The 26,382-nt window shown below is 34.7% G+C and overlaps 3 protein-coding genes across 6 annotated transcripts; 1 reads left to right on the top strand and 2 right to left on the bottom strand.

The window, feature by feature from the left end:
• Positions 1-1,748: 1,748 nt before the first annotated feature.
• Positions 1,749-5,826, top strand: LOC111023766 (beta-amylase 1, chloroplastic). Its single transcript, XM_022301247.2, has 4 exons — positions 1,749-2,455; positions 4,226-4,436; positions 4,528-4,644; positions 4,799-5,826. The coding sequence occupies exons 1-4, from the start codon at positions 1,920-1,922 to the stop codon at positions 5,594-5,596; spliced, it is 1,662 nt and encodes a 553-aa protein (XP_022156939.1). The 5' UTR covers positions 1,749-1,919; the 3' UTR covers positions 5,597-5,826.
• On the bottom strand, positions 5,796-9,299 carry MOS2 (D111/G-patch domain-containing protein). Of its 2 annotated transcripts, XM_022301261.2 has the most exons (3): positions 7,561-9,299; positions 6,337-6,513; positions 5,796-6,176 (listed from the first exon to the last, which is right to left on the bottom strand). In XM_022301261.2, exon 1 carries the CDS (start codon positions 9,035-9,037, stop codon positions 7,619-7,621), a length of 1,419 nt encoding a protein of 472 aa, XP_022156953.1. In that variant the 5' UTR covers positions 9,038-9,299; the 3' UTR covers positions 5,796-6,176; positions 6,337-6,513; positions 7,561-7,618. The 2 variants fall into 2 exon arrangements, with proteins under 2 accessions (XP_022156953.1, XP_022156945.1); XM_022301253.2 differs by having other exon boundaries at positions 5,796-6,513.
• Positions 9,300-10,193: 894 nt separating this feature from the next.
• On the bottom strand, positions 10,194-24,322 carry RECQL2 (RECQ helicase L2). 3 transcript variants are annotated; one of them, XM_022302348.2, is made up of 20 exons: positions 23,937-24,319; positions 23,170-23,396; positions 22,467-22,613; positions 21,701-21,916; positions 21,041-21,145; positions 20,836-20,940; positions 20,626-20,748; positions 18,869-18,957; positions 18,585-18,621; positions 18,024-18,057; positions 17,458-17,510; positions 17,218-17,295; positions 17,066-17,131; positions 15,700-15,766; positions 15,563-15,616; positions 15,188-15,295; positions 14,150-14,214; positions 13,307-13,385; positions 11,963-12,177; positions 10,194-10,795 (listed from the first exon to the last, which is right to left on the bottom strand). In XM_022302348.2, the coding sequence occupies exons 1-20, from the start codon at positions 23,998-24,000 to the stop codon at positions 10,595-10,597; spliced, it is 2,133 nt and encodes a 710-aa protein (XP_022158040.1). In that variant the 5' UTR covers positions 24,001-24,319; the 3' UTR covers positions 10,194-10,594. The 3 variants fall into 3 exon arrangements, with proteins under 3 accessions (XP_022158040.1, XP_022158054.1, XP_022158047.1); XM_022302362.2 differs by lacking the exon at positions 17,458-17,510 and adding an exon at positions 17,363-17,415; XM_022302355.2 differs by lacking the exon at positions 10,194-10,795 and having other exon boundaries at positions 12,006-12,177; positions 13,321-13,385; positions 23,937-24,322.
• Positions 24,323-26,382: the final 2,060 nt, after the last annotated feature.

Below are 26,382 nucleotides of genomic sequence, written 5' to 3'. Positions count from 1 at the left end.
AAAACAGTTATGCTAGAAAATTTACAAATTAAACATATAATACATGCTTTGTTAACCGATGATATAGAGCTGATTAAATATAATTTGCAATTGGCAAAAAGAACACTTCGGTCATGGTCTCATGGACCAATATTAAGAATTTGTCTTTAAAATGATTATATTGGTATCCTTTGAAAAGTAGCAGAAAACTTTACTCATGCTAAGTTCTGTTAAATAGAAGAGTTAGCTCAATGTGGCAAATATTTGAATAAATTAATAAATATGTTCTTTTAATATTTCAATAATTTAAATAATAAAAAAATACTATGCCATCATTTTATTTTCAGTATAACATGGAAGTAGAAATTCTCTGGCTAAAGATAGATGTTCTAACTAATTGAACTATGTTTAGATTGGTTATGTCATTGTTTTGTTAATTATTGAAACGATGTTAAAAATGTAACTAAAACCTTTGTAATTTGAGATATTAAATATATATTAGGTTCAAATATGAATATTTATTTCATTTGATTTTTCGATATGCCTATTTTAGTTTTGGAATTTTAAAAGAAAAGAATAATTTTGGTTATTAATATTATTTTACCACGTAATATCTATCCACTTTTATACAGACTTATCTCACCATGTAAATATACATACTCAACCAATTATCTATCTATTAAGTAACTAAAAAAAATAGCAAAAGTTGTAGTTATTTCCTTATACAAATTCCTAAAATGAATTAAACTTGAAAATTTGAAATTTTAAAAATTTAAAGACTAAAACAAGTATTTAAAAGTTTAAGGATAAAGTAAAATAATGGTTAAATTATAAGTTTAGTTCTCGAACTATCACATTTGTGTCTAATAAAAGATATCTAAATATATCTATGAACTTTACATTTCTATTTAATAGATTCTAGAACTTTAAAGATTATTTAATAGGTATTTTAACTTTCAAATTTATATTTAAAAGGTTTATAATTTTCCATTGTGTCTAATAGGTGATTGACCTATTTGACGTTTTTTTTAATTATGAACTTATTAGGCACAAAATTAAGATTTCGAAGATCTATTAAATATACTTTAAAAGTTCAGAGACCTATTAGATACAAAATTAAATGATTAAGTACGTACTTAGACACTATAAAATGGTTTTGTTTTGTTTTTTATCTCTGTACTTTCAAAACCTCCATTTTAGTCCCTATATTGTTAATTTTAGTGGATGTAAAAAAGTAATCATTTTGATCTCTATTTACAAAGTTTTGACACAAATTTTTATAAACAATAGAGTCCTTTTAGTAAAACGAGATAAAATCTTTTACATGTATTTCATTTTTATCAAAATAAATAAAATAAAGATAAAAATAAAGATAGTAAAATTGTTCCTTAAATACAAATACTAAAATGAACATCTCGAACAAGTACATTGATCAAAATGAACAAAAGTTTCAAGTACATTGATCAAAATGAACAAAAGTTGGAAATCAAGGGATCAAAATGAACAAAAGTACAGCAATCAAAATGAATCAAAGTTGAAAGTATCTAGAGAGCGGGGTGGAGGTTGTAAGATATGATTGTTGTGTCATCAATTATCCTATTTCAGGTAAAATTAAGTGTCGTACAATCACTTTGTTAGCCTCATCAAAGTGCGATTATGACAGTAATATCGCAGTCATACTTATCAAAGATTTATCATCTAAATTTAAAAACGTACCAGACACAAACTCATGATTCGAGAGACTAAAACTCATAATATTTTTTAAAATGAAAAGTTGGAAGGTGCAAATCAAATTATTTGTAAACCAGCACTGTGGAATGTCCTTTCTAATGGATTCTATCTCCTCCACTTCTAAACCACACCATTCAGAAGAAACCCTAATCTCAAAATTCAACTCCGAATCTTCCACAGTTTTCCTAACCCTAATTTCCTCTTAATCCATGGCCATCGCTTCTCCATCTGCTCCAAATTTCTCTGCTTCGCCTTCTTTCCGCTGCTCCAGAACCGACGCCCCTTGCTTCGCTCCATTCCCCTTCGTTTCCCACCCTCGCCCTTCTTTTGCCCGTCGATTTTTCATCTCTTCCCGCCTCAATGCCTCAATCTTCTCCGGTGCCGGCGCCGGCTTCGGTTCTCCGGACAATGGGGACGTCCAGTACGAGCTCCAGCATGGGTTCTCTCTGGAGCGGCGGAAGAGAGGGTCTGCTGTGTTCGTTACGCTTCCTATCGACGCCGTGTCTCCGGCGGGTGAGGTGCGGAGGCGGAAGGCAATGTCGCAGTCGTTCAGGGCGCTTGCGGCGGCCGGAGTTGAAGGCGTGGTGATTGAAGTCTGGTGGGGTTTTGTGGAGAGGGATGAGCCTTGTAGTTATAATTGGAAAGGGTATTTGGAAATTGTGGCGTTGGCTCGTCGGTACGGTCTGAAAGTTCGCGCTGTGTTTTCGTTCAGTCAAAATGGCATCGGGCCGGACGATCCTCACTGGTTAGTCAGTTTAATTTCTCTATTTTAGTTCTCTCTTCTGTAATCAAGATGGTATTTGGAAATTGTGCTGTTGCTTCCATTTCTCGCATTAACATTTCCGTGTAGCATAGCATCACTGTAGGGATGTAAGTTTCTTTCGGATTGAGTTCCTCCATAGGTATGTACTTGTATTCTCTAGATTTTGTGTTTCGCTCTTTTTCTTCTCTCTCTCTCTCTCTAGCCTCTCGGATGGGGGAGGAGAGGAGAGGGGGCAAGGGGGACAGATTTCGATAATCTTTTAATAAACAAATCAGGAATAAGAACGTACTAATGTGCTTAGAAGCTACGAGTTATATGGTTAACTAAAATGAGTGTTTAACTTCATAACAGATGTGCAATAGTCTTCGCAGCATTAATAATCAGCATGAAGAGAATTAGTGGAAAATAGCTCATTCTCTATTTGCTACTAGCCTCAACCCTTAACCTCCCTCTTCCTTCTTGTCTCTCATTTTATATGTCTAGCTCCTCTTTCACTGGCGCCTTGTGCTTCTAACTCTCTACAAAGATTGAATGGAAATCCTTATCCATTGAGGTCCATGTAAGTCAAGTCATGGAGGAAGCAAAGCAAGAATTGTTGGATACAGTGGAGGTAACACAATACTCCATTTTTGTACGTTGGAACTTTTAACCCTTCCAACCACTACCCTCACCCCTTTCAATCAAAAGTTCAAAATTTATGTTTTATGGATTGAGAAAATCACTAATAGGAGGGGATCACTTGTAGAAGTTGGAAAAGTATGAAGGACTTGGCTGCTCAAATTGCCCTTTTATCCTGATTGGTGAGAATAAATATGGCTGGTACTTTTTTTCTTTTTTGTCAAGATCCTCCTTCGGAAGAGAGATTGAAGCACTTTCACCCTCCACCTTTTGTCCCCTACAAAAGCCTTAGAAAGTAACTTCTCCTTTGCTCTGTGCAGTACCATGTCAAAAGAGTTGTGACTTGTGAGTGATATTTGGGAAGAAATGTAAAATAATGGAATATAATGGCATAGGACAACTCAGCAAACTTTTTGCTGACACTGGGGAGAATACAACCCAGGGCAGGGGAGGATTAAAAAGGTCTGGTAGTTTCTCATTGAAGTCTCTTCTCGCTATCTTCTGCTGTAAATGTCGCACTATGGGCAGAAGTTTCCAAAGAAATTAGAAGTCCTTATTCGGATTCTAATGCCATGGAGGTGTTAACTTGACAGAGTAAAGCCACATATTTTGGGAATTGAGACAAGCTGGTATGTCTTGTGCAAGGAAGTGGAGGAGGATCAAAGCCACCTATCTTTACGATGCCCTTATTATAGACGCTGCTGGAATTTTTTCTTTCATATATTTGGGGACTCATGGGTAATGGATATGGATCTTGATCTCAGCATATGTCGGAGAGTATTGGAAAAGAAAGCAATAGTTAAAAATTTTATCGTAAAAGATTTATGTGGTTTATTTACAGCGTGCCCTTGTTGGATTTCATTTTGACCTATTCCTGCCTACTGAAATTAAGAAAATGCTAGTGTGTGAATTTCATACACTATTTATTGTGGTCAGTCACTTGTTCAAGTGCTAGTTTATGTGAAATGAAAACTTGTTATTGTAATAATTTATATGAATAAGAGTTGTCTGGCGAGAGAAGTGAAATACTTTAATTTACATAGAACTTTAATTATTCTAGAGTATTGGTTTCTGTGTTATTGAATCTAAATTCTCTCCTTTATTTCCCCTTTGTTTCCCCAATAAAACATTAAGGATTCCCCTCCCTAAATGGGTACTTGAAGAGATTAATAAAGATCCCGATTTAGCATATTCTGACAGATTTGGAAGGAGAAATGCGGAATATATTACTCTTGGATGCGACACTCTTCCTGTTTTGCTGGGACGATCGCCAGTCCAAGCATATGCAGATTTTATGAGAAATTTCAGAGACATTTTTAGACCTTATCTTGGAGCAATTGTAACGGTAAACTGGTGGCTTATTTATGCATATCGATTTTTGATTTCCTGTTTCTGAATTTGATGTTTACTTCCATATCTTGATATTCATCTTGCAGGGAATTCAAGTTGGGATGGGCCCGGCTGGTGAACTTAGATATCCTTCATCCCCATTGCAGAAGTTAACAGGGGCACGGCGCTCTCATGAACTTGGAGAATTTCAGTGTTATGATAAGGTAGGAACGGAGCTTCTTCAACCTTTCTTTTGATTATGAGATTCTAATCTATATCCTAGATGGTGGTTCTATTCTTCTGATTGCCTTTCTGGAACTTGTTCTTATTTTGCAATACCCATATTGATTTGATTTCTATTCTTACTGCTCTGAGCAGTACATGCTTGCATCTCTGAATGCTTGTGCTCAAGATGTTGGCATGCGTGAATGGGGAAATGGAGGTCCTACTGGTGCTAGTAACTTGATGAACAACCCCGAACAAACGGAGTTTTTCAGAGGTGAAAACGGTTCATGGAATACACCTTATGGGGAATTTTATCTCAAATGGTACTCAGAAATGCTTCTACTACATGGGGAGAGACTATGTAAGGAAGCTGAAACCATTTTCCGAGGTATTGAAGTAAATTTATCAGCCAAATTAGGTGGGATTCACTGGCATTACGGAACAAAATCTCACCCATCAGAGTTAACTGCTGGGTACTATAATACTTCAATCCGAGATGGATATCTCCCAATTGCTCGCATGCTTGGTAGGTACAGCTTCACAATGTGTTGTTCATGCTTCGAAATGCAAGATTTCGAAGAAAAGCAGATGAACCCAGTTGGTAGCCCAGAAGGGTTTCTTCGGCAGCTGCTGATAGCTGCCCGGGTGTGCGACATACCTCTGGAAGGCGAGAACTCGGTGATGGGGTTGGACAACAACTCGTTTCAACAGGCTGTGAAGATGTCAAGGGTTTACTCGGATGGGTTGGAGAAGCTCTCTTTTTCCTTCAATTTTGTGAGGATGGACAAAAACATGTTCGAGTATGGTAACTGGGTTCGATTTACTCGTTTCGTGAGGCAGATGTCTGATACCTCCAATCTTTTTCGGGCCAAGCTAAATCCTGGAAGCAATAGAAACCTCTCTTCTGCATCTGATATTACTACGTCGAGATTGGCTCTTGCATATCACTGATGATAACGTCACGTAAACACATTATCCACTCAATACTTAAGTGCATGTATAAAGTATGATATAGACTACTGGCCAGTTATATAAATATATAAATAGATATAGCAATGCCACTGTTAGCAGCCTGTCTAAATCCAAGCTGATAAAAGTGGTCTTATTTACTTCTATATATGATTTGTGAGAACATTTACACAAAAAGAGGTAATAAAATTCTTTGGTATTGATTGCGCAAATAGTAGCATTTAAATGCACGTCTGCAAGTCTCTCAAATTGCTTTTGGCAGCATATTACATCACCGAATAATACTGAGTCGATTATAATTTGTATCCTTACTAAGATGGTCTGACAGTAAAGAAGCCAAACCAAGCACTGGGCACAATGAGGTTATAAACAGATGGAAAAAGGAACACATGCAAAAGCTCTATCGACCACGTCCTGGTAAGCATAAGCATCGTCCTCGATCTAATCCCTCATATTCCTTATGGGGATGAAGGATAAATTTTTGCAGGACAGAACAAAAAAATGCCTCAAATGACATTTGCCCATCACCAACTTTGGAGAAGAGAGACGCCATGTGAGGATTCTGAATCATTGAAAAAATTACCATTCCTCAACAGGTTTCATCAATGATGGATGGGTTGTGACCATAGCCAAACATGGATGCAAATTTCAGACACTTTCATTAAATGATTGTATTAAGTGAAAAGTTAAAACCTTTTTTTGCAAAGTGAAGTGAAAATTACCAATTCTTCACTATTCAGGAGCACACTGAGGGTAAGGGAGAATAATTATCACCACTCCGCTCTGAGAACTCCGATGATTTCTTCTTATACGCTCTGGCACATACGCGACTCATTCGTGCAAAGGAATTGTACAGATAATTTCACAAGGCAGTATCTACAATACTTTCGTCCTAAACTCTGAAAGATACATGTCATCCATCAGAAAGTAATAACTTGCATAATCCGTAATATCATCTTATTCAACAAGAATCAAATCCTAATCCTACCAGCAATTAGCCACACAAATCGACTAAAATAATGGTTAGGCAATAGCTAGGGATACACTGAAACAAGTTAGAAATCTTAAAGTTAAAATATAGTATTGGTGCCTGAACTATTTTAGTTTGGTTGCCAAAGTAATAGTGTTCATATTACGGCTTCGTGGTGGTGTTATAGGAACAAGAAATTCTTTTGTAATTACAACCTCTCTCAAATCACTCAAGATTGGAGAGCTCTACTCTATTAGTGTTTTTTCTGGAGAGGGACCTCTCGTCCCTTGTCCTTAGGCTGTTTTTTATTTTTTGTTGTTCATTTTCAATGAAAAGTTTGTTTCTTATCCAAAAAAGTTTGGTGGCCAAAGTTTCAAAAATTCTATTTTAGTCTCTTAGATTATAACATCTTTCAAATTCAATCATCTTCATTAAAATTTGAGTAAATAAATCAACGAAAAACGACATGGTATATTTTAATGATGAATAATTTTTTCGAAACAAAAACCCGAACCTTGATCAATAGGTTCTTGACTCAGATTACAACATGAACATATATTACATCACTAGTAAAAAAATGTGGGACATGAAGGGTAAAGGCTTAGTTTAAACGTTAGATGGTAAGGAAAGAATAATATCTGGAATATTATATGAAAATCATGCCAAAAACAATTTAGAAGGGTAGATCATTTTTGCTTGATCACATTAATTTTGCTTATTACATTTAGCACCAATATAGCAATTTCCCTCTGATTCATGGCAGAAAAAAAGGAAAGGAAAAAACTCAAAACATTATGCTGCACTCCTCCATTGGATTCTCATCTCTCATCATTGACATTGCAAGTTAAACCACTAACTTTCACATACAACACAAGTTGCTCAACAAAATGTAAAAAGATTACAGAAAGAAACATTTCAACAATCAAAGTAAGAGATAGGCTAACTTGGTATGCATAAGATATGTGAGCAGAAGTACCTGGTAAATACCATAGTAACCATTAAAACAGGTCCAGCACCATCTCGGCCATAAAGAATCAATATCCCAAGTAGCTTGGATCACCAATATACTCGGCAATCTGTTCTAAGCGCACGTTGAGTAACTCGTGGCTATCCGCATCCCGAACAACCCCGGTCTCTTTGTCAAGATCCCTGTCAACTAGACTCCCATAAACTCCTTTGTGCTTACCATACAGAACAAGAACAGGTCCCCCACGTCTGGGAAGTGCTGTCTCGAGAAGATCTTGAGAGACCCCTTGGACAAGCTCTCTACTCCCATCAATGGATACATCACAGATACTGGGTCCAACTACGTCTACTATCTCCCCCTTTTTCAGATAAAACTTTCCTCCCTTAAAATCTTTGCTGATGATTCTAACGCGAATATGACTCGTGAGCCACGACAATCTACTGCTTTTCTTCTCTTCGTCCCTTGGTCTACTTTCACGCTTTTCCACCACTCGTTCATCTTCTCTTCTCCGTCTCCGTCCTTTGTTTTCATCCTGAATTTTCAATTCCTTCAGTTTCTTTAAGAACCTTTCCTCTTCTTTGGAACCCAATTCGGCAACATCAGTTGCACGTACTTTCACTTTCGTCTGTTCTTCGCTTTTAGAAAGCTTCAGAACAAGCCAATCGAGATCTAATTTCTCCACAATTCTACCTTTCAAACCTGCATCTCTTCCGCCAACAATCCTAACATGTTTCCCAATAGCTAGTCCATCTCTTTCTCGATCTCGATCTCTGTTTTCCTTGACTCTACCTTCGTCCTTGTTTCTCTCAATGTCCCTCCCATTTTCTTTCTCTTCCACATTTTTTGAAAGGCCAACGGGCACGTTGCTGACGAACCCGAGCCCTTGCTTGTCTGTTCTTCTGTTGTACTCCACGACTTTCACATCCTCTTTGGCATTCCTCCCGATTCCTCGACCCTTACGCCAGCCATAGCCTTCCATCAAAGCAGCAGCAAAGCTTTCCACGGGAACTTCCTCAAAGTCCTCGAACCCTCTATCCTCGGGCAGCCTCTTCAAATCCGCTTTAAATTTTTCCAGCATAACGACCTCTAAAGGAGCAGGTCGCGGCGGCTCCTCCCCAGATTTCAACTCATCCGGACCCTTAACACCTTCAACAGAATGCCTAACATTGAGACCGAAAGACATGTTCGAATCATCGGGCGGATCTAATCCAGAGACGGACTCGAACTTCAGATCAGACTCGTCCGACTGACCAAGCGGAACTTCGAGATTCTTCATCCTCTTCAGCGGCCGCCATTCGTTCTGGAGGGTGGGAATGACCAAATTTTTGGACCTGCTTTCAGCCAAGGGTTTGGAAGCATCGAATTCGTGAACGTACTCCTTCGAATCCCCTAAACCCTCGCGATCTAGGGTTTTGTCCTGGAACCCCTTTAGATTTGGCTTGGAAGAAGAAGAGGACTTGGAAGGCAGAGAGAACGATAACTTCATGGCGGAATTCCGATCGGTGGAATTTGGAATTGGAATTTTCAATTAATGATTGTTCACCTTGTTGCGGCTGCCGGCACGGCGCGGCAAGTCAGTCGGAGCGGAGACTTGGAGGAGATCGCGGGAGGGAGACGGAGGGAGATGGAGGTCGACGGCGGAGACTGACCCGATAAGGGAAGGGTTCTGACCTTGCGCAGCAGCTCTGAATCTGTTCACTTCGATTGGCGGGCGGCGTGGAGTAATGGTTATGGCCGATGGGCAACGGTGCGTTTTTTTTTAGGAAATTAAATTTCAATTAAAAAATTATTTAATGTGTTTAATATATTTGTAAATTAGCTGCACTTATCAACTAATATTTCTAACTCATTTATTACGTAAAAAAAATTTAATTTATTAACCTATGTGTATAAATTTGGTATAATCATTATTTTACAATATTATAATCTATTCTATTTTGAGAATTTGAGCATAAAGACATTTATATCAATTAATAAATTGCGAGTCCAACCTACGTATTTTTTATTAGAAAAATCTATTATGTTTTATATATTTTAATTTTAGAAAAATGGAATGAGTTTCTAATATAAAATAGTATATATATATCTATAAATATATAAATTTATCTCTTTTACATGATTTTGTTATTTTTAAAATTTTTCACAAAATCCAAAAAACTATCTTTACATTGCATACCAAACAATAAAAAAAAAATTTCTTTGGTCCCCCTTTTACACAAACTTTAAACACTGGAAAGAGAGATATTCATTGTAAACACAAACTTTAAACATGGCAAAAAAATGTATTCGTTGGCCTACATGAACTTACAGTGGTAATTGATACATATCTCTTATCAAAAGGTCATTAATTTGAATCACTTGTTGTACTAAAAAAATGTATTCTGGATTATTCTTCAAAAAGCCCAAAAACCATGACTCCTTTTATCGTGGTGGCATATAAACCGCAAGAAATTTTATTGTAAGCTATGATCATTAATGATTGGAAAACTCCCATCGTTTAGTGCCACTATCTCCTCTTTTTGTGATTAATACATTTCCGTTTCCTATATTATTATAAAAAAATATATCAGCATTTTGATATACAGTCCCGAGTCTCTAGAATTGGATTTCGCAATTCCATTCTTATGCAATCCAAACACATCTTAGCCTACCAATCTTTTATTCATTCTGAAACTTCATTGTCAATGTCATGTACTAAACATCATTTTTATGCATTCAAATCCAAATAAGATTATTCTCCACCTTTCCATTCCAAAAGTAAAACAAACTCTTGGAGAATAAATAATTCAAGGGAAAATTAAGTATACATCAAATTCTCAAAATTTAAACCCAGATCAAGACATGGGCAATTGAAGTTCTGCTCTATCAGTAATGAAGAATCCCCTTGGAATCCATCAAAATAGGAAACAACCAAAAACCATATGCCTTTAATCACAGCAGCCTCAAATAGGAAACTACAAACCAGTAGATTTGTGATCCTGACGCCAAAATCGGTAATATGAAGAAGACAAGTGCATACGTTGCCAAGTCTCAATTGAACTCATTAGGATTCCTCGTCGCTGCTCTCAATAATGACATGAGAGTTGATGGTTTTTGGTCTCTTTGCAGTCCTAGTTTCATCTTCTAGTTCTTGCTCTTCTTGTGAAGAAGCATTCTGGCTTTGAGCAATGGACCACTTTTCTACTTCCTCGAGAATTCTTTTTCCATACTTCTCTGCCTTCACTTTTCCAATCATCGTTTCCAACTGCAAAAAAATGTTACCGTTTTCAGAATTTTGGATTGGTGAACGACATAAGCAGCCTTTGGTATGTTGAGGAAATTACTTGAAGTTTGAACATCCTAAACTCAGAAAAACATCTCCTATAGCTGGAATTTACGATTGAGGAGAAATTTAAAGGATGCTGAAATTATAGAATATGGGCAGCCCTCTTCACACAAGCTCTCCACTGTTAAGTTATCTACAGAGGCAAACTCACTATCATGGAAATTATAAACAAATGGCATATACTCTACTCACTCTCTTATTAAAGATCTCTCACAGCCTTGCACGAATACCCCGCAGCAATTGTATGAGGGCATTTGGAGACTCATATCCAAAAAACAGTGAAAATTTTCCTTTGGGAGCTTACAATTGTATGAGGGCATTTGGAGAGACTCATATCCAAAAAACAGTGAAAATTTTTCTTTGGGAGCTTAGCCATCGTGCAATCAACACCGGTGATAAGCTTCAAAGGAGAATGCCCTACATGGCTCTCTCTCCCCAGTGGTGTGTGATGTGTCATTCCAACCATGAGACCCAACAACACCTCTTTATCAATTGCCATTTTGCAACAAAATTTTTGGAACTACATCCTTAGCACTTTTGAGTGGACCACTGCATTGCCGACCGATCCTCCTCTCCTTCTCAAAGTTACCCTTACAGGCCACCCCTTTAGAAAGGAAAAGGCAATTCTTTGACAAAACTTCATGCGAGCTTTCTTTTGGAATCTTTGGAGAGAACGAAACCAACGCATCTTCACTGATAAAACTCTACCCTTTGATACTTTTTTGGAAGCTATAGTGTTTTCAGTCATAACTTGGTGTAAATCCTCCCCTATGTTTCACTACTATAGCTACACTTCCCTCTTAGCAAATTGGGAGTGATTCATGTAATCACTCAGTATGAGGCTTTTGTAATTTCATACATCAATGAAATTGTTTCTTTCACAGGAGGAAAAAAAAAACAAAACAAAACAAAAAAAGAAAAGCATCTCCTATATACTTTCAAGTAAACATGAGCTGATTTCAGCCTGATGGAGATTTTTTGCAACCCTAGATACTTGGATGTCCTTTGATAACCATTTCATTTTTATTTTTCTCCCATTAAAAATTTTGCTACTTCCTGGTAAAAAGTGGCATTAAGAAGACTTACCTCATCCAAGGAAGTGGGCTTTTGGTCACTTAATACGCCGATTTGCTGAGTAGAGAGCACTGAATGAGGGAATATGCCTCCGCCAGCAGAAGCAAGTTCCTTGCGTAACTCGTCAAGCTTGTACTCTAAACCTGATGAAGCAATACCTTTTCTTCTAGATTTAACACCAGTTACCTTTTGTTTGCTGGAAATCTCAAGTTTCACAGCCTTCTTCCCTGTATGCAAAACGATATCAGTAAAGCCAAATTTCAGCTTTTGATTTGGTCATTGAACTAGCGAGGCAAAACTTCTTTTTAGGATTAAGATAGAGAAGCTGTTTAGGAATTAAAATACAGTGGCCTTCTTTAATTTTTGTTTGTTGAAAGAATGTAAAATCTATGAAATTCATCCTACTTTTGGCTCTAGAGTAATAACAAGGGAAAATAAGCCATTTTCTTTTCAGCGTTCTTATATGGCCCCCATTTGTTCCAATTGGTATCTCATGTTGTGTGGAAGAGTCGGTGGTCTTTTAGGGCTTTTTTCCTTGTCTCCACTCTTATGTTCACTCTTCGTTTTTTATTAGAACGATTTTTAATTTGAAAATGGTAAACGTAGACCCTATTTGATAACCATTTCGTTTTTTGTTTTTTGTCTTTGAACATGAGGTTATAAACACTACTTCATCGGTGTATTTTTTTTATTTTGCTATCCACTTTTGAAAACATTTTCAGAATACAAGTCAAATTTTGAAAACCAAAAGAAAAGTAGTTTTCAAAAACTTATTTTTGTTTTTGGAATTCGGCTAAGAATGCAAATGTATTTTAAACAAATGTGAAACCATACTAAGGAAACTGTAAGCAAATAAACATAATTTTTAAAAATAGAAAATAAAAAACGAAATTATTACCAAACAAGGTCATAGTGTTTTTTTTTAATGTGTAAAATCACTAATTGAGAGCTAGCCTACAATGTATAAATTAGAACTTTGTCCTTATCTTAGTAGTTTAGATTGTTCGAATTTCCAAAACGAAAGAAATGAGAATATCCTTCCTTGCTTATGTCTATAATATTGCCATGAAGGGATAATATCACAAAATAAAGAGGCATTTACATAAATAGTTTAAATAAATATGTATTTTTAAATATAGTAAAAATTTTAAAGTTTTACAAAAATAATGTAATCTATATTAAACTCAAACTCAAGTGCAATCAAGAAAAGTAATCTATATATGAAAAAAAAATAATTTGAAAAGTTGTAAATTTTTTAGCACATATTAAATTTATGCTATAGAGTTAAATTTTTTTGAAAAATATTTGTTTTTCTCAAAATATGCAGAAAATCAGCTTTGAAAGAAACATCCTGACCTTGCAATACTTGCCTGGACAATGGCCCAACAGTAACATACGCATTTGTAGCATAAGCTGTATGCTGAAATTCTTCTTTCTGAATCAACAGAAAAATATTTCGAAGTCATAAACATATCATAGGAGATAAAATATAGCAGCATAAAAGAGCAAAAAGGAAAAATTAACTACATGTCATAGTAATTAACAGACAAATAGAAGAAAAATTTTTGATAAAAGAAGAGAGAAGTTTGTACTTCCTCTAATGGTATCAGGTATGGTGATCTGATCTTTTTGTTTTTTATACCCATAAGTGTTTGGACCACCATCTTACACACATCTCAAATAATCTCATGGGGTAACCGCAAAACCATACAACATAAGATTGTCCAAAAATACGAAAATTTTATCCTAGGTACGTAACCACCATGAGATTTAAACCATTGTCCCCATAGTCCCCACGTCTTTTAGTTTTTTCCTTGTCCCAATGTCCCCGGGTCAACCCAGGGTGGTTGATGTTCTGGTGGTCTTGATTGAATGTTGGCTGAGAAGCGTTTGAAATTAATCCCAAGGAATAATAGAATGTTTCATTCTGTGATTATTTCATTCTGCTTTATGGGGACCCCAAGAAACGGTTTAGAGCACAAGTAGTTTGTATAGCTATATAATTCTATAACCAATATTAATTAAATGAATACAGAAGGAAGGTCTCCAACCCCAAACAGAAGATAAAGAGATTACAATAATACTCCCCAGTTTCTCTCAATTAGGAAAAGACCACAGAAAAATCTTTTCTTTGAGACAACCTCAAGGAAGCAACAAAATGTATTATAGCAAGTTACATAAAGAGAGAAAATTCGTTACCAAAACACGATCTAATAACAGTTGTATGATAAGTTGCTCTATTTCCTCCCTCCTCAGGTCAGAAACTGAAATTATAAAACACAAAGTTAAGACATCAATAATGCAGTTCTGCAAACTGCATTGCCAAGCTAGACAAAAAAAAAATCTATCAAACAAGATATAAGTTATAACTTAAGTATTAAAGAACGACAGTGAACTCAAATGCACGTGATAAAAGGGGGAAGAGAAGGAGGGAGCAGCTCTACTACTTTGATGCTAAAACTGACAAGTAATCAAAGGTCTAAAAACATCTAGTTAAGTAGTATTTCTAAAGTGATGCCTTTCAACTACTTGCTGCAATTTATTTATTTGATACTTGAATCTTCATCATGTAAGGTAGATCATCTTCTATTTATGTCTAAACTAAAAGATTAGGTTTATCTTCTAAGATCTGCTTCCTTTGGTTGTAAATCAAGGATAGGTTTGCCAGAAATTTAATGTAAAAAAGTTTGAACTTTTCTCTTCCATTAATAATTCTATCAAACACCTAGGAGAAAGAATCTGGATGATCACCCTAAAGCACTACATCATACCAGTGACAAAGCAACCACACAAACTTGTAAGTTTGGCAAGTGGAGCTCATACTTGCAAATCTTGTTTTAATGCTCTTGACCCTACCATGGAAGAATGTTCAATAACTATAGTTTGGAAGGCCAAAGTGTTTGATTAAAGAGCTTTCTTCTATGATGAACTTTAATCTCATCTGCCTCGCATCTTGTGCTTCTCTACTTCTCTTTTGATGATATATTCTTTGTTTCTTATTAATGAAAAAATATAACATCAGGCATATCAATAAAATTCATTTTCCTACATAATGTCACCTCTCTCTCGGCTAGGTAATGATGCTTATTAGGAGTAACTCAAGCATGTGAGAATTCCAAAACAGTAAGATAGTTTCCATTCTAAAACTATATAAAACCATCTGAGATAGAAATCAATCATATATTCATCCTTAGAAAACTTGGGACAGTGAATACTATAATAAACCAGCAAACCAACCTAGTTCGTTGTGTTTTACTTTCAATTTGTCAACCAATTGCAACATTGTCATCCTCTGATTGCTGTTCTGTACATCTTGTAATATTGAAATAATAACTCTAGCATGACCTATTAAAAAGACAAGCATAGGACATTAAATTAAAATAATTGAGCCTTACATCCTTAAGAAAATAAGAGAAAGATTAATACCCTACAATTGAGGATAACATGTACTAACAAAAGTAATCCAGTTTGAATCACATGCAGTAAGATATTTAAGATTTTTAATAAAAATAATAGAGAAAGAGGGAATCTGCAAAGAGCATACAAGTGGTCAGGGATGACCGTTTTTACTTGAAGTAAACAGCATCAGAAACAAAAGTTAAAGGAACATACTACAAATATCGACTTCCTTCACCTCGCTGGAGACTGCACACGTATCACACATCCCTGAAGAAATATAAATTTATGATTATTTTACCAGAAAGAAAAATAGAAAGTGTGGCTCCAAGACAGCACCCAAAAAAAAGTACCATTGCAGTCTTTTAATGGCTCGGCAAAATGCTGGAAAAAGGCACTACGGCGACATTGTTTTTTGGACTGCAATAATTAGAACGGGAATAAGAACTCATATTGACAGAAAAGAAGAGTAAGAAAACAACAAAATCGTAAAGCATTCTCTTAAAGAATGCAACGAATTAGAAAAAATACCAACTCAACTGTCAGCAAACACAAGTAAAAAAATGGAATGATGTCTAGTATCAAGAGCACAACAAAAGCTAAAATTTCTATCTTATCTGAATTAGATTGAAATCTCCATAAATATCTTGCATATTCCTCTTCCTTTTGTACTTCTCTCTATGTTCAAACAAATAGATTTAAAAAGAAAAAAGAGAAGGAAAAAAAGTAAAACAATTAAAAGAAAAATTTAATTAAAAACCCAGCTACAGAACTTTTCTTTTTTTTATAGGAAACAAAAGTAGTATATTGATAGAATAGAAGTAGTATATTGATAGAAGGTTACAGCCTAAAAGGCTGGGGGATGAGAAGGCCCTCACCAAGCAAAAGACTAAAAAAGGACAACCTTCCAATTCTGTATAAGCATCGTAAGACTAGGGGTGTTTAAAAACCCCGACGAATCCAACCCAACCAGGTTGGGTCAGGTCTCAGGTTGGCCCTTGAAAAAGTCGGATGACCCGACCCGACCTGACATATTGTTATTTATTTATTTATTTATATATATACATACATATAATAAATAAATAATTATTATTAATTAATACCTTTACTTTTTATGTTCAATCTCAACTGTCTGTTGAGATTTAATCTCAACCATCCATTTATCATTTAGGTTTCACTTCCTTACCTCATTTTTTAATCTCCTCTCTAATCTCTTCATCTCCTCCATTGTTACCCAACACCAAACCCTCTCCATTTTTGTCCACCCAACCAAGCTTGAAGCTCTCACTATCTCCTCCCGCTGCCGCCACCTCCCGCTGCACCATCTCCTCCTGCCACCGCCGCCCGTTTTTGAAGTGGAAAGACAACCCGACCCAACCCGAAATTTTTGGGTTGGGTTGGCCATCATTTTTCAACCCGCCAGTTCCCACGCATGGCCAACCCGAAAATTCGGGTTGGTCCCAAAAACACCACTAACCCGATCCAACCCACCCCATGAACACCCCTACGTAAGACTAATTACAAAAAAAAGGTATTGTGATTTAAACACCACATAGAAGCGGTAATTTGTACACAATTATAAAGATAATCAAAAGAACGGGAGGAGCTACAGAACTTAAAACACCTATGCAATTATATAATTTGTTCATTAAAAAATATATATATGTATTTTAAAGAGGTACTCTCAAACACATTTTAATTAAATTGTAGAGATAATACCTGACAATATTGAACAATACCATAGAGATTCTCCAATCCGGAATTCTCATAAAATACCATTGAACTCTGCAAAGGAGGACAGTATAGATTGATAAATCTACAAGAAGTTGAATAGGACACAAGCTCATGCCAATGCCTCAAAAACTACTTACTTGTCTTGGAACATCACCAGGCCTATAGTAAAGTAGGCATTCGGATGGAAGCCCATCCCGTCCAGCACGACCACTTTCCTGCAGCATGAGATGAGAAGTTACAAAGAGAGCATTGAATGTGACGTATGTTTAGTGAGAGAATGACCTGATAGTATGTTTCCATTGATTTGCTCAGACTGTGATGAATGACAAACCTAACTAGAAGCATTGAATGCGATGCATGTTTAGTAAGAGAAGGACCTGATAGTATGTTTCCATTGATTTGCTGAGACTGTGATGAACGACAAACCTAACTAGAAGCAGTAACAGAGAATTAGATTTCAAAATATATATTTAATGTTCAGACTTTACGAGTCAGATATAATTTAGCATAAAAGAACTACTGTATTCTAAATTATCTTTTATTAAAATAAAAAATTTAAAAAAAAAAAAAGTAAACCCCCCCCCCCCCGAGTAACCTTCCTGTTCACCCATTTTATCCCTTCCATTCATCTCTCTGTTTGCCACATCTTTCATTTATTCATAAGTAGCAGTAAATAGATTTCATCCTTTTTTTCCCCAACTTTTTCAAGACATGCAACATGAGACATAATCCAATTGCATAGTGTTACCGTATTTTTTGCTAATTTCAACAAAGTAACCAAATAAATATTATCACGTGGAGGAGATCAAAAAAAATAAAAGACAGGCCACAATCAAACTCAAAAATCACAATCTAGCATTATTTTAAAAAAATTGTTGGCTGAAAAAATAACGGAACAAGCAATGTAATATTGACAAAGCAATAACTTTGCGAAGAAACTGACCATCTGGTTTGTTGATTCCCATACCAAAGGCTACCTGAAATGCCAAAGCACTTCAATTAGACCAGTTAACCAACGCCTTTACGTATCAAGATGCTAGAAAATTCTCGATTATTACACAGATGCTTCTGATAAAAAAAAAAAGAAGACGATGCTAGAAAATGAAAATTTGCTGCAAGGTTGAATGTTCATTCTATATAATGTATAATCTCGATGGGTTGCCGAAACTGAGGAGTTCAAGAAATTTACTTCTTTTTTTTTTATGTTGTGCTCTGCAGCCGTTTCTTACCATTGAGATTTGGGACATTTGGTATGCAATATTGAAGTGAGGGAGAATGGGTTTCAAAAATCTATTTTACTAACTATTGGACATTGGCATCCTAAACCCACTAGAAATAATTGATATAGAATTTAATTACTCAATTTAGCTTCCTTAATTTTAATTATTTACATATTAATAAAACAAAATTTATTTTTAAATTTTATTTAACTTCATATGTTTAATAAAATTATTTCAAAATATATGTAGAGGGAGGGAGGAAGGAAATTTTCAATTATACATACCGTGCCGACGATAACCTGCAATCTAGAATTGCTCCACCTGTGATAGAAAACATTCACAAGCGATTAGTGATATGTTATTTCGTTATAGATTAGGCCATCCAAATCCATATCGTACAGGGCAGTGATGTAATGTTATTCAGATAGTAATGATTGGCCATGTGTGACACCTTGGTTTTATATTATTAAAGATGTCTCGCCTTGGTAAGCCAATGTGCTTTCTCCCAAATTACCATATTACAAAATACAGCTTCATAATCATAACCCAGCAAGCAGAAAGACTTTACCGCATATGAACTTTCTCACGTGCAACAGAATCCATATCAGCATGATAATAGTCGGCAGCAATACCCCTCGCACATAACTCCTTTGCAACCTATAATTCTTGAAGAAATAAGGAAACACAAGCTTCTAATGTCATGTATGAAAAAAAAATCCCACGTTATAATTAGATAAGCCAGATAATGCACAAGGCAAAAATAAGCAAACGTGAAAGTATGAATGCAAAGGCATAACTATTATCACAACTACAGTCGAATCACAAGCCCTCACGAAAAAATAGTTGCAGTTGTATGACATAAAACAATTCGCAAATCTGTTTTTAAACTATTTCTTACAGGAAATTAATTAAACTGTCCGTGGATTATACTAAAGGGACAAAAGATTGTGGGAAAAACCCCAAAAGACCTGGAGCTTGCAAAAAAGTGCTCCAATTAGACTTCATCAAGAAATAATTGCAGTTACAGAATAATCTAGAAAGGATACAGCAAAATGCAATAAATTTATGGCTTTTTTTAGAGCAGCCAAAATTTTTTGCCTTTTATCTAAAAATGGAAAATACAAGAAAATTATGGTTGCTAAAGATACCTATATTCTTTATTGAAAAGAATAATAGTTATCAAATTGGCCTGACCTATTTCCTAAATTTCAATGTATCATTGTAGATTCTTTGGTTCCATTGAAACCATATCTCCCAAGATATTGAAGCGATCCACTCCAGCTCTTTTCTGGGTCACTACCGAAGAGTTTCATTCTTCAATTGATGAAGTTTTATCTCCATATTTAGCAGACAGCTCCTTAAATATTTTTTATATTTCTTAGGGTGTAAATACTGGATTATTTCCTTACAGGTTGACTGCCTATAGATTGCTTTAAATCAATCAGATTTTTTTTTTATAAGAAACAATTCATTTAAAAGGAGACAAAACAACGGCCTAATGACAAAGGCCCCTTCCTAAAAAACTAACACCTCCAATCTTGCAAGATCAAAGAGAGTCTGTAATTACAAAAGAATTTCGTATTCCTAAGATACTGTAAGGATCCCAAATACAAGAATGTAACTAGATAACTATATTGCAATCTCAAACAGAAACTACAATATCAATAGCCTTTCGAGAGGGCTATCTCTCTCCCAAGAACTCTCCCAAGTTCCTCACCGTAAGCTATTCTCTAAGATATCCTCCTCCTCTCCCTACTTCCCCTATTTATAACAACTTACCCCTGACTAATTACCATACCGCCCCTTTACTAACATACCCACAATATTCCCTATATACTCTTATTAGGACTCTCACAGACACCACCAAAAGGCTATCATCATAGGTACACTATTACAAAAAGAATTCCAAGACTTAGCCTCGTCCTTAGAGGAATGAAGGTTACTTTCCAACCAAATATTCCACAACAAAGCTCTGAAAGTGCATCTCCACAAAACTTTAGCCTTTCCTTTGAAATGCCACCCATGAAAGCATTCAAACATCCAGCTATCCACATTTCTGGGCACACAAACATATAAACCAAAACACTCGAACAAAAGCTGCCAACTCTTTACAGCGAAAGGGCAATGAAGGAACAAATGGTTCAGCGACTCCAGCTCCCCCAAACAAAGGCACCATAGAGACGGGTAAATGGACTACTTAAAGTTACCGTAATCAAGGAATTCATGTATGAAAAATGTTCTAGAACTATTTTTGTTAAGCCATACATAAAGTTACCATAACCAAGGAAGTAACCTAGATAATGCAGAGAGAGTGTAGATACAGACCTGCTCACACTCCTTTCGGGAAAAGCAGTATATTATCCCAGATTCATTGTTTGGATAAGATTCTTGTATAAATTCAGCTATTTTATCCATCACCACCTTACTAACGGATGACTTTTCTCGTACCTGCAGTACAATGACTGAATCATTTAAGTACAAATTTGCCATAGACTTCTTTTTTTTCTCTCTCTCTCTCTCTTTCACCAGGTATACCATGTAAAAGAGGTTCGGTCTGTTGACTGTACTGACAAATTTAACATATTTGGGGATGCGAAGCATCTCCACCAGATCATTTTGGACCCTCTGAGTGGCAGTTGCCTAAAAGAACATAACAAGATATTCAATTAACAATAGTTAGTGCAAAAGATTGAATACGTAAAATATGACTTTTTTCCAAGACGGGAGAATGATAACATACAGTTAAAGCAATAACAGGAGCATTTGGAAACTGAGTCTTCAGAATACCAAGATTCTTGTAGTCAGGTCGAAAGTCATGACCCCACTGACTACAGCAATGAGCCTCCTATAAATATAGACAATTAAGCTCAATAATTTCCTTTCTTGCATATCTTAGACATTTAGAAAACTCATTATTCATTGAAATGTGAGTACCAACTAATCAATGAGAAGATAATAATAAATGCATAAATATTCATGTTTTAAGAACTAATAAAAATTAACTCTAACCTAAAAGCTTGAGTTTTGGAAAATTTAACTTAGGTACTAAAGCAAGAAATTCCACTATTATGATTATGATCAGCAATACAGGCACAAAGCATATTTCTGAAAGAAAAGCTTTCAATCAATATGAATAGTGAATCCTTGGATATTGGGAATGGTAACCCGTATTTGAAATCTTGTAAATAATGAAGTGATGGGAACCCGTAGGCTTTTACAAAATTTATCACGTATCAAATTTTAAAGGGGAAAAAAGGAAACTGATGCATTAGTAACCATTGCATGAAGTTACAAAGACAGGGATTGAGAAAGATCTTTTGAAGTAATGTCACAAGGTGACGTAATGCCATCGTAACCATAGTAAGAAGTTTAGATAACACATGTTGATATAAATACTCACGTCAATTGCAATAAGAGAAAGACGTCCAGCATGATAGCACTTTTCAAGTTTTGACATAAATCTCTTGCTCTTTGATATCTTTTCTGGTGTGACATATAATATTTTTATATTTCCTTCACCCTTTTCGAGATTTTTATATATGAACTTCTCATCTTCTTTACTTGTTGCTGATGTAAGCATAGATGCTGGAATTCCTAAAGCAGCCAAACCCATAACCTGAAAAAAAAGGAGTACTCGATTAAAAGCAGTGATCATCTGTGAGGTCTCATTCTTTTGAATTGGAGTCCGTTTCTGTAAGGGACTCCTCTCGGGGTTGGTTTTTTGTAGGCCCCTTTGGTTTCTTTTGTTTCTCTTTTCATTCTTCTCAATGAAAGTATCGTTTCTTATCAAAAAATGCAGTGATTTTACTTCATCAAATTATTTCAAGAAGTGAAGTATGGATGTTCTTAATGAAACCCGTATCTGTGTTGTTCTTCCTAATTTTTTCTCCAAAATCAGTGGTTGAACCAATGTTTTGGATTTGGAAAATTAAAAACATCCAAAAATATTGATTTCTTCTAGATCAAACTGATCAAAACAGCCAAGATATTTTAAATTCCTAACATAATCACAACAGAAGAAATAGACACTTTTTAATCAAACTGACAGAAACGGCTCAGTATGGTCACTTTGGTCAATCTTTCAGTTTCTTTTTATTTTTATTTACAGCCACACCTCTACTTACATAACTTAAGTTCAAAATATGAACAAAATAACTCTGAGGTACCTGATCCTGAATCAAAGAGAGTAAAGGACTGACAACCAGTGCAAGTCCATCATATAGAAGAGCTGGTAGCTGGTAACAAAGACTCTTCCCACCTCCAGCAGCCATAATCACCAAAACATTTCGCCCACTCATGACAGCATTGATAATCTGCTATTATGTGATCGTTAGTAAATACACACACAAAATTGATAAAATAGCATCGCAATGACAACTTCAACAATTCAAACATATTTTCCTGAGTTCATTTACTGGTAAATATTTATAGAAATGAAAAATAGTGGAAAAATAACGGTGTTCTTCTAAATACGGAAAATCAAATAAATAATGTAGATAGGTTTGAATTGTTTCCAAAGTATAAAAACGATAGCTCACTGGTTAAGCATGCAATGTAAGTGGTTACCATGGTAGTCTATCAGATACTCGGCATTATATCAATTCATATATTACTCTATTGAGTTAAGCTACAGCTGACTTTTCTTTCTTCCCTTAGTCTTTTAAAGGTAAGTAAGCAACTCTATTTATGTTCAAGTGAAACTGTAGAACATACTTCACCAAATCAAACCTGCATTTAACAGGGAGAAATGAATAGAACTAGATGGCTTGCTCTATGTTCTCTTCTAAACTTTGATAATTTCTGGTCAACAAACTAAAAAAACACAGAAAGAAAATATATATGAGAGAAAAATTAAAAGAAAAAACTTACCTCTCGTTGATTTGCACGATATGTGGATATGCCAAAGATGTTCAACTTAACGTTGTCCGCTTCAGAATCCCATTTAAATGAACCAGACCAATTTTCTTGGCTCGTAGAAGTGCCTTTGCCATGGGTGTCGGAATCTTCTGTTTCTTTGCAGAGCTCTAACAAAGACTTCAACTCGGACTTTCTTTGGTACAAGTTGTCTTGGTGTTCCAGAAGTACATTTATTTCAGCTGCAGAAAGATAACGCCAAACATTAGGACACCCCAAAACAAAATTATATTAAAATCCATTGCGAATGGCTATAAAAATGTAAAGAACAATAAGTTCTATACTGGGATGTCATCAAAGTATAAGGCACGAAGTTTATAAAAAAATTCATAAATATACTGTTGAAGGTCATATCCATCCGGTCACCAATATGTTCTAAACCATCTCTCAAAAGAAAATGATAATCGGCTTTAGCAACGTGGGAGATTTTTACAGCTAACGAGACAATGACTACAAACAATGCTCCTTCGACCTACCCCCATGAAATCAACACCAACGTGGAAGTTTTAACAGACTGATTCGACCAAAACAATACACAAATTTTCAGTTCCTTTGAGCAGTTCCACCAGTACATGCAGATATTTTCTCGAACTTTAACTCCTTACTCAAGAAGTTGCCACGAGTTTGAAACACAAAAACGACAATGAAAACAATGAGGAATTTACGCATACATAATAAAGAATACTGGAAGACGTAAGGAAAGATGATGACTACTTAAGCACCTTGGACTTCATTTATCTGCACTTCTACGTTGAGAAGCTCCTCCAATACCTCTTCCGCGTTCATCGTTGATCACAAATAATATTTCAGCTTTTGAACGGAGACAATCAGAACAGAAAACATTGAGTCGGAATCATGTGAGGAGCTCAGTGGAGCGGAAAATGGGACAGATGATGGGAATGCAGGTCGAGACAGCAGAAACCATTGAATTCGAAGACGCCTGAAGACGAACCAGTGTTTGCAAAATTGACTAGGTTTTCAGTTCCAGTCCGGGATGAACTTGCAAGAGATTCCGCCGATCGCCTACACCGCAAATTTGCTGCCCTACCGTCGTCGCCTTCGCCCCTCCTAATCAAAAGTTATTAGGTAGCCAACTCCCCTCTTGTTTTTGTATTTTTTTTTTAACTAAAAATGATAAATCAAGAAACGCTTTTAACGTAATTAATATATTCGTGATCTAAAATTAATTAAGGAAATATTTGTTAGCTTTTGTCAAGGGAAACATGCCACTTTGAAATTCAAATTATTATTTTATAATGTAAGTTTTGATCCTTATAAAATTAATTTCTTCACTCTTTTTTTTTTTTACAATATTAAAGGGGAGGGATCGAACTCACAACCTTTATATTTGAAATATATATTAATTATTGTTGAGTTATGCTTGTTTTGACTTTTTTTTTCTTTTTTCTTGGGTGCTTATCAATCTAATTGGCACCGATTTATATTTATCAAATTTTTTAATTATGTAAAATCTTTAAAAGGTTGTTGTACATAATTTACACGGTTTAGGTGACATAATTGACAAAATTATATATTTACTCAATTCATTTCATTTAGTTAACAAAAACATAATCATGATGTTATATCAGCCCTAAATTGTGTACCTAATATATATTTTTTCCCTATTATTTGAGGGTTTTTTTTTTCAATTCAACTCCTATTTACAAAATTTTAATTTAGTGTTTTACATTTTAATATTTTTCTATCATATGTTTTATTAAAATTAATTGGTGATAAATTCATGTGGCACGATACAAGTTGCAATTTTTTAGATGATAAATTCAAGACGAAAAATCGATAGGTTTACAAAATTCTCAAAAGTTTAGAGAGAGATTAAAACTTTCATATCTTAATGTGGTCTAATTTATTATTTATATTTCAATATCGTATAATATGTTATTTTAGCATTTATCGTCAAGAATAATATATTAAATAAGATTAAATTGAAACTTTTTATACGTATATACTAAATATAAACCTTTTTTTAATTTTTATTGTTGGACTATAAATTAAATTCTCATAAATGTATACATTTAAATTTAAAATATCTCTATTGACTATTTTAAATTTTAAATTGCATTTTTTTATTTAGTCAATGTCATCAACATCATTAATAAATACTGAAAAAAATAAATTAAAGTTCAAGTGTCTGCGTAGTTATCAATTTGGACGTGGTTTAATGAATAAAATAGTTACCAAAAGTCTTCTTTAAATTGACAAAATTTAGTTATAGAAATATTTTATTTTATCTCTCAAACTTTCAAATATCTTACCTTTTTTTTTTTTTTACAAACAAATATTGTACCTTAACTTTCTAAAAATACATCGTTATTTATGAAATAAATATTGTTAATTTATGAAATAATTGAGGCAAGATGGTCATTGGTTTTGGGTCCATATCTGATACATAAATGTCCATTATTGTGTATTTTGTAAAATAATTTGCAATATATATCAGAATTGTACCATTTTTTGTAGTACAAGAATTTTATCATTTATGTAATAGAATTAATCACATAATAATTGGTCCTTTAAAAAAATACATAAATTGTCCTTTTTTTTGAAATAGAATTAATCACATAATAATTATGTACTAAAAAAAAAGAAATCACATAATAATTGGTCCTTGATTTATTAATGTCAACCACGATTTTAGCGTGCATTTATTATCAAATTATTTTATTAACTAAAAAATGATTCCTCTAATTTTCTTACCATCCCAGTTTTAGTTTTCCTTCTTCCAATGAGCTCGTTTTGAAAATATTTGAAATTTTTCTCACATATACAACCTATTCTACCAATAGTATTTTGTTCAAATGGCATATCGATATTATATCAGTTACATTTGTTAGTACAACATATGAGGTGAGATTTTGAACTCATGATATTTTGATCGGAGACAAGTGTCCTCCCCATTGAACTATACTTAACTTGTCATATATTCAAAACATTATTTATACATGTTACTCGTAAAATGAGCATGATTTTCAAAACTTTAGCTCTAAACAATAGATTTAATGTGTTTCTATTAGGAAAAAATATATATATATCCCGATAGACGAAATCAAACACGTGAGAATTTAGTCTGTATTATTTAAAAAGTTCATTTAATTGTTTATATAAGTATATCACAAAATTAGATAAGGTTAAAGTACGAGCGGATACTTA

This window comes from Momordica charantia (genome assembly GCF_013281855.1).
Source record: "Momordica charantia cultivar OHB3-1 chromosome 6 unlocalized genomic scaffold, Mcharantia_2.0 BLBB01000006.1, whole genome shotgun sequence".
Lineage (NCBI taxonomy): Eukaryota > Viridiplantae > Streptophyta > Magnoliopsida > Cucurbitales > Cucurbitaceae > Momordica > Momordica charantia.
Note: the sequence above shows the minus strand (reverse complement) of the source record. Positions and strands in the feature narration are given on the sequence as shown.

What these genes read in the sequence shown, in the direction of transcription:
- LOC111023766 (XM_022301247.2), top strand. Translation starts at nt 1,920, where the DNA reads ATGGCCATCGCTTCTCCATCTGCTCCAAATTTCTCTGCTTCGCCTTCT. An exon ending in GGGCCGGACGATCCTCACTG is followed by an intron (nt 2,456 to 4,225) that starts GTTAGTCAGTTT and finishes TAAAACATTAAG; the next exon opens with GATTCCCCTCCCTAAATGGG. An exon ending in AATTTCAGTGTTATGATAAG is followed by an intron (nt 4,645 to 4,798) that starts GTAGGAACGGAG and finishes TGCTCTGAGCAG; the next exon opens with TACATGCTTGCATCTCTGAA.
- MOS2 (XM_022301253.2), bottom strand. Translation starts at nt 9,037, where the DNA reads ATGAAGTTATCGTTCTCTCTGCCTTCCAAGTCCTCTTCTTCTTCCAAG.
- RECQL2 (XM_022302348.2), bottom strand. Translation starts at nt 24,000, where the DNA reads ATGAACGCGGAAGAGGTATTGGAGGAGCTTCTCAACGTAGAAGTGCAG. An exon ending in ATCGTGCAAATCAACGAGAG is followed by an intron (nt 22,614 to 23,169) that starts GTAAGTTTTTTC and finishes ACATAATAGCAG; the next exon opens with ATTATCAATGCTGTCATGAG. An exon ending in TCTCTTTGATTCAGGATCAG is followed by an intron (nt 21,917 to 22,466) that starts GTACCTCAGAGT and finishes CTTTTTTTTCAG; the next exon opens with GTTATGGGTTTGGCTGCTTT.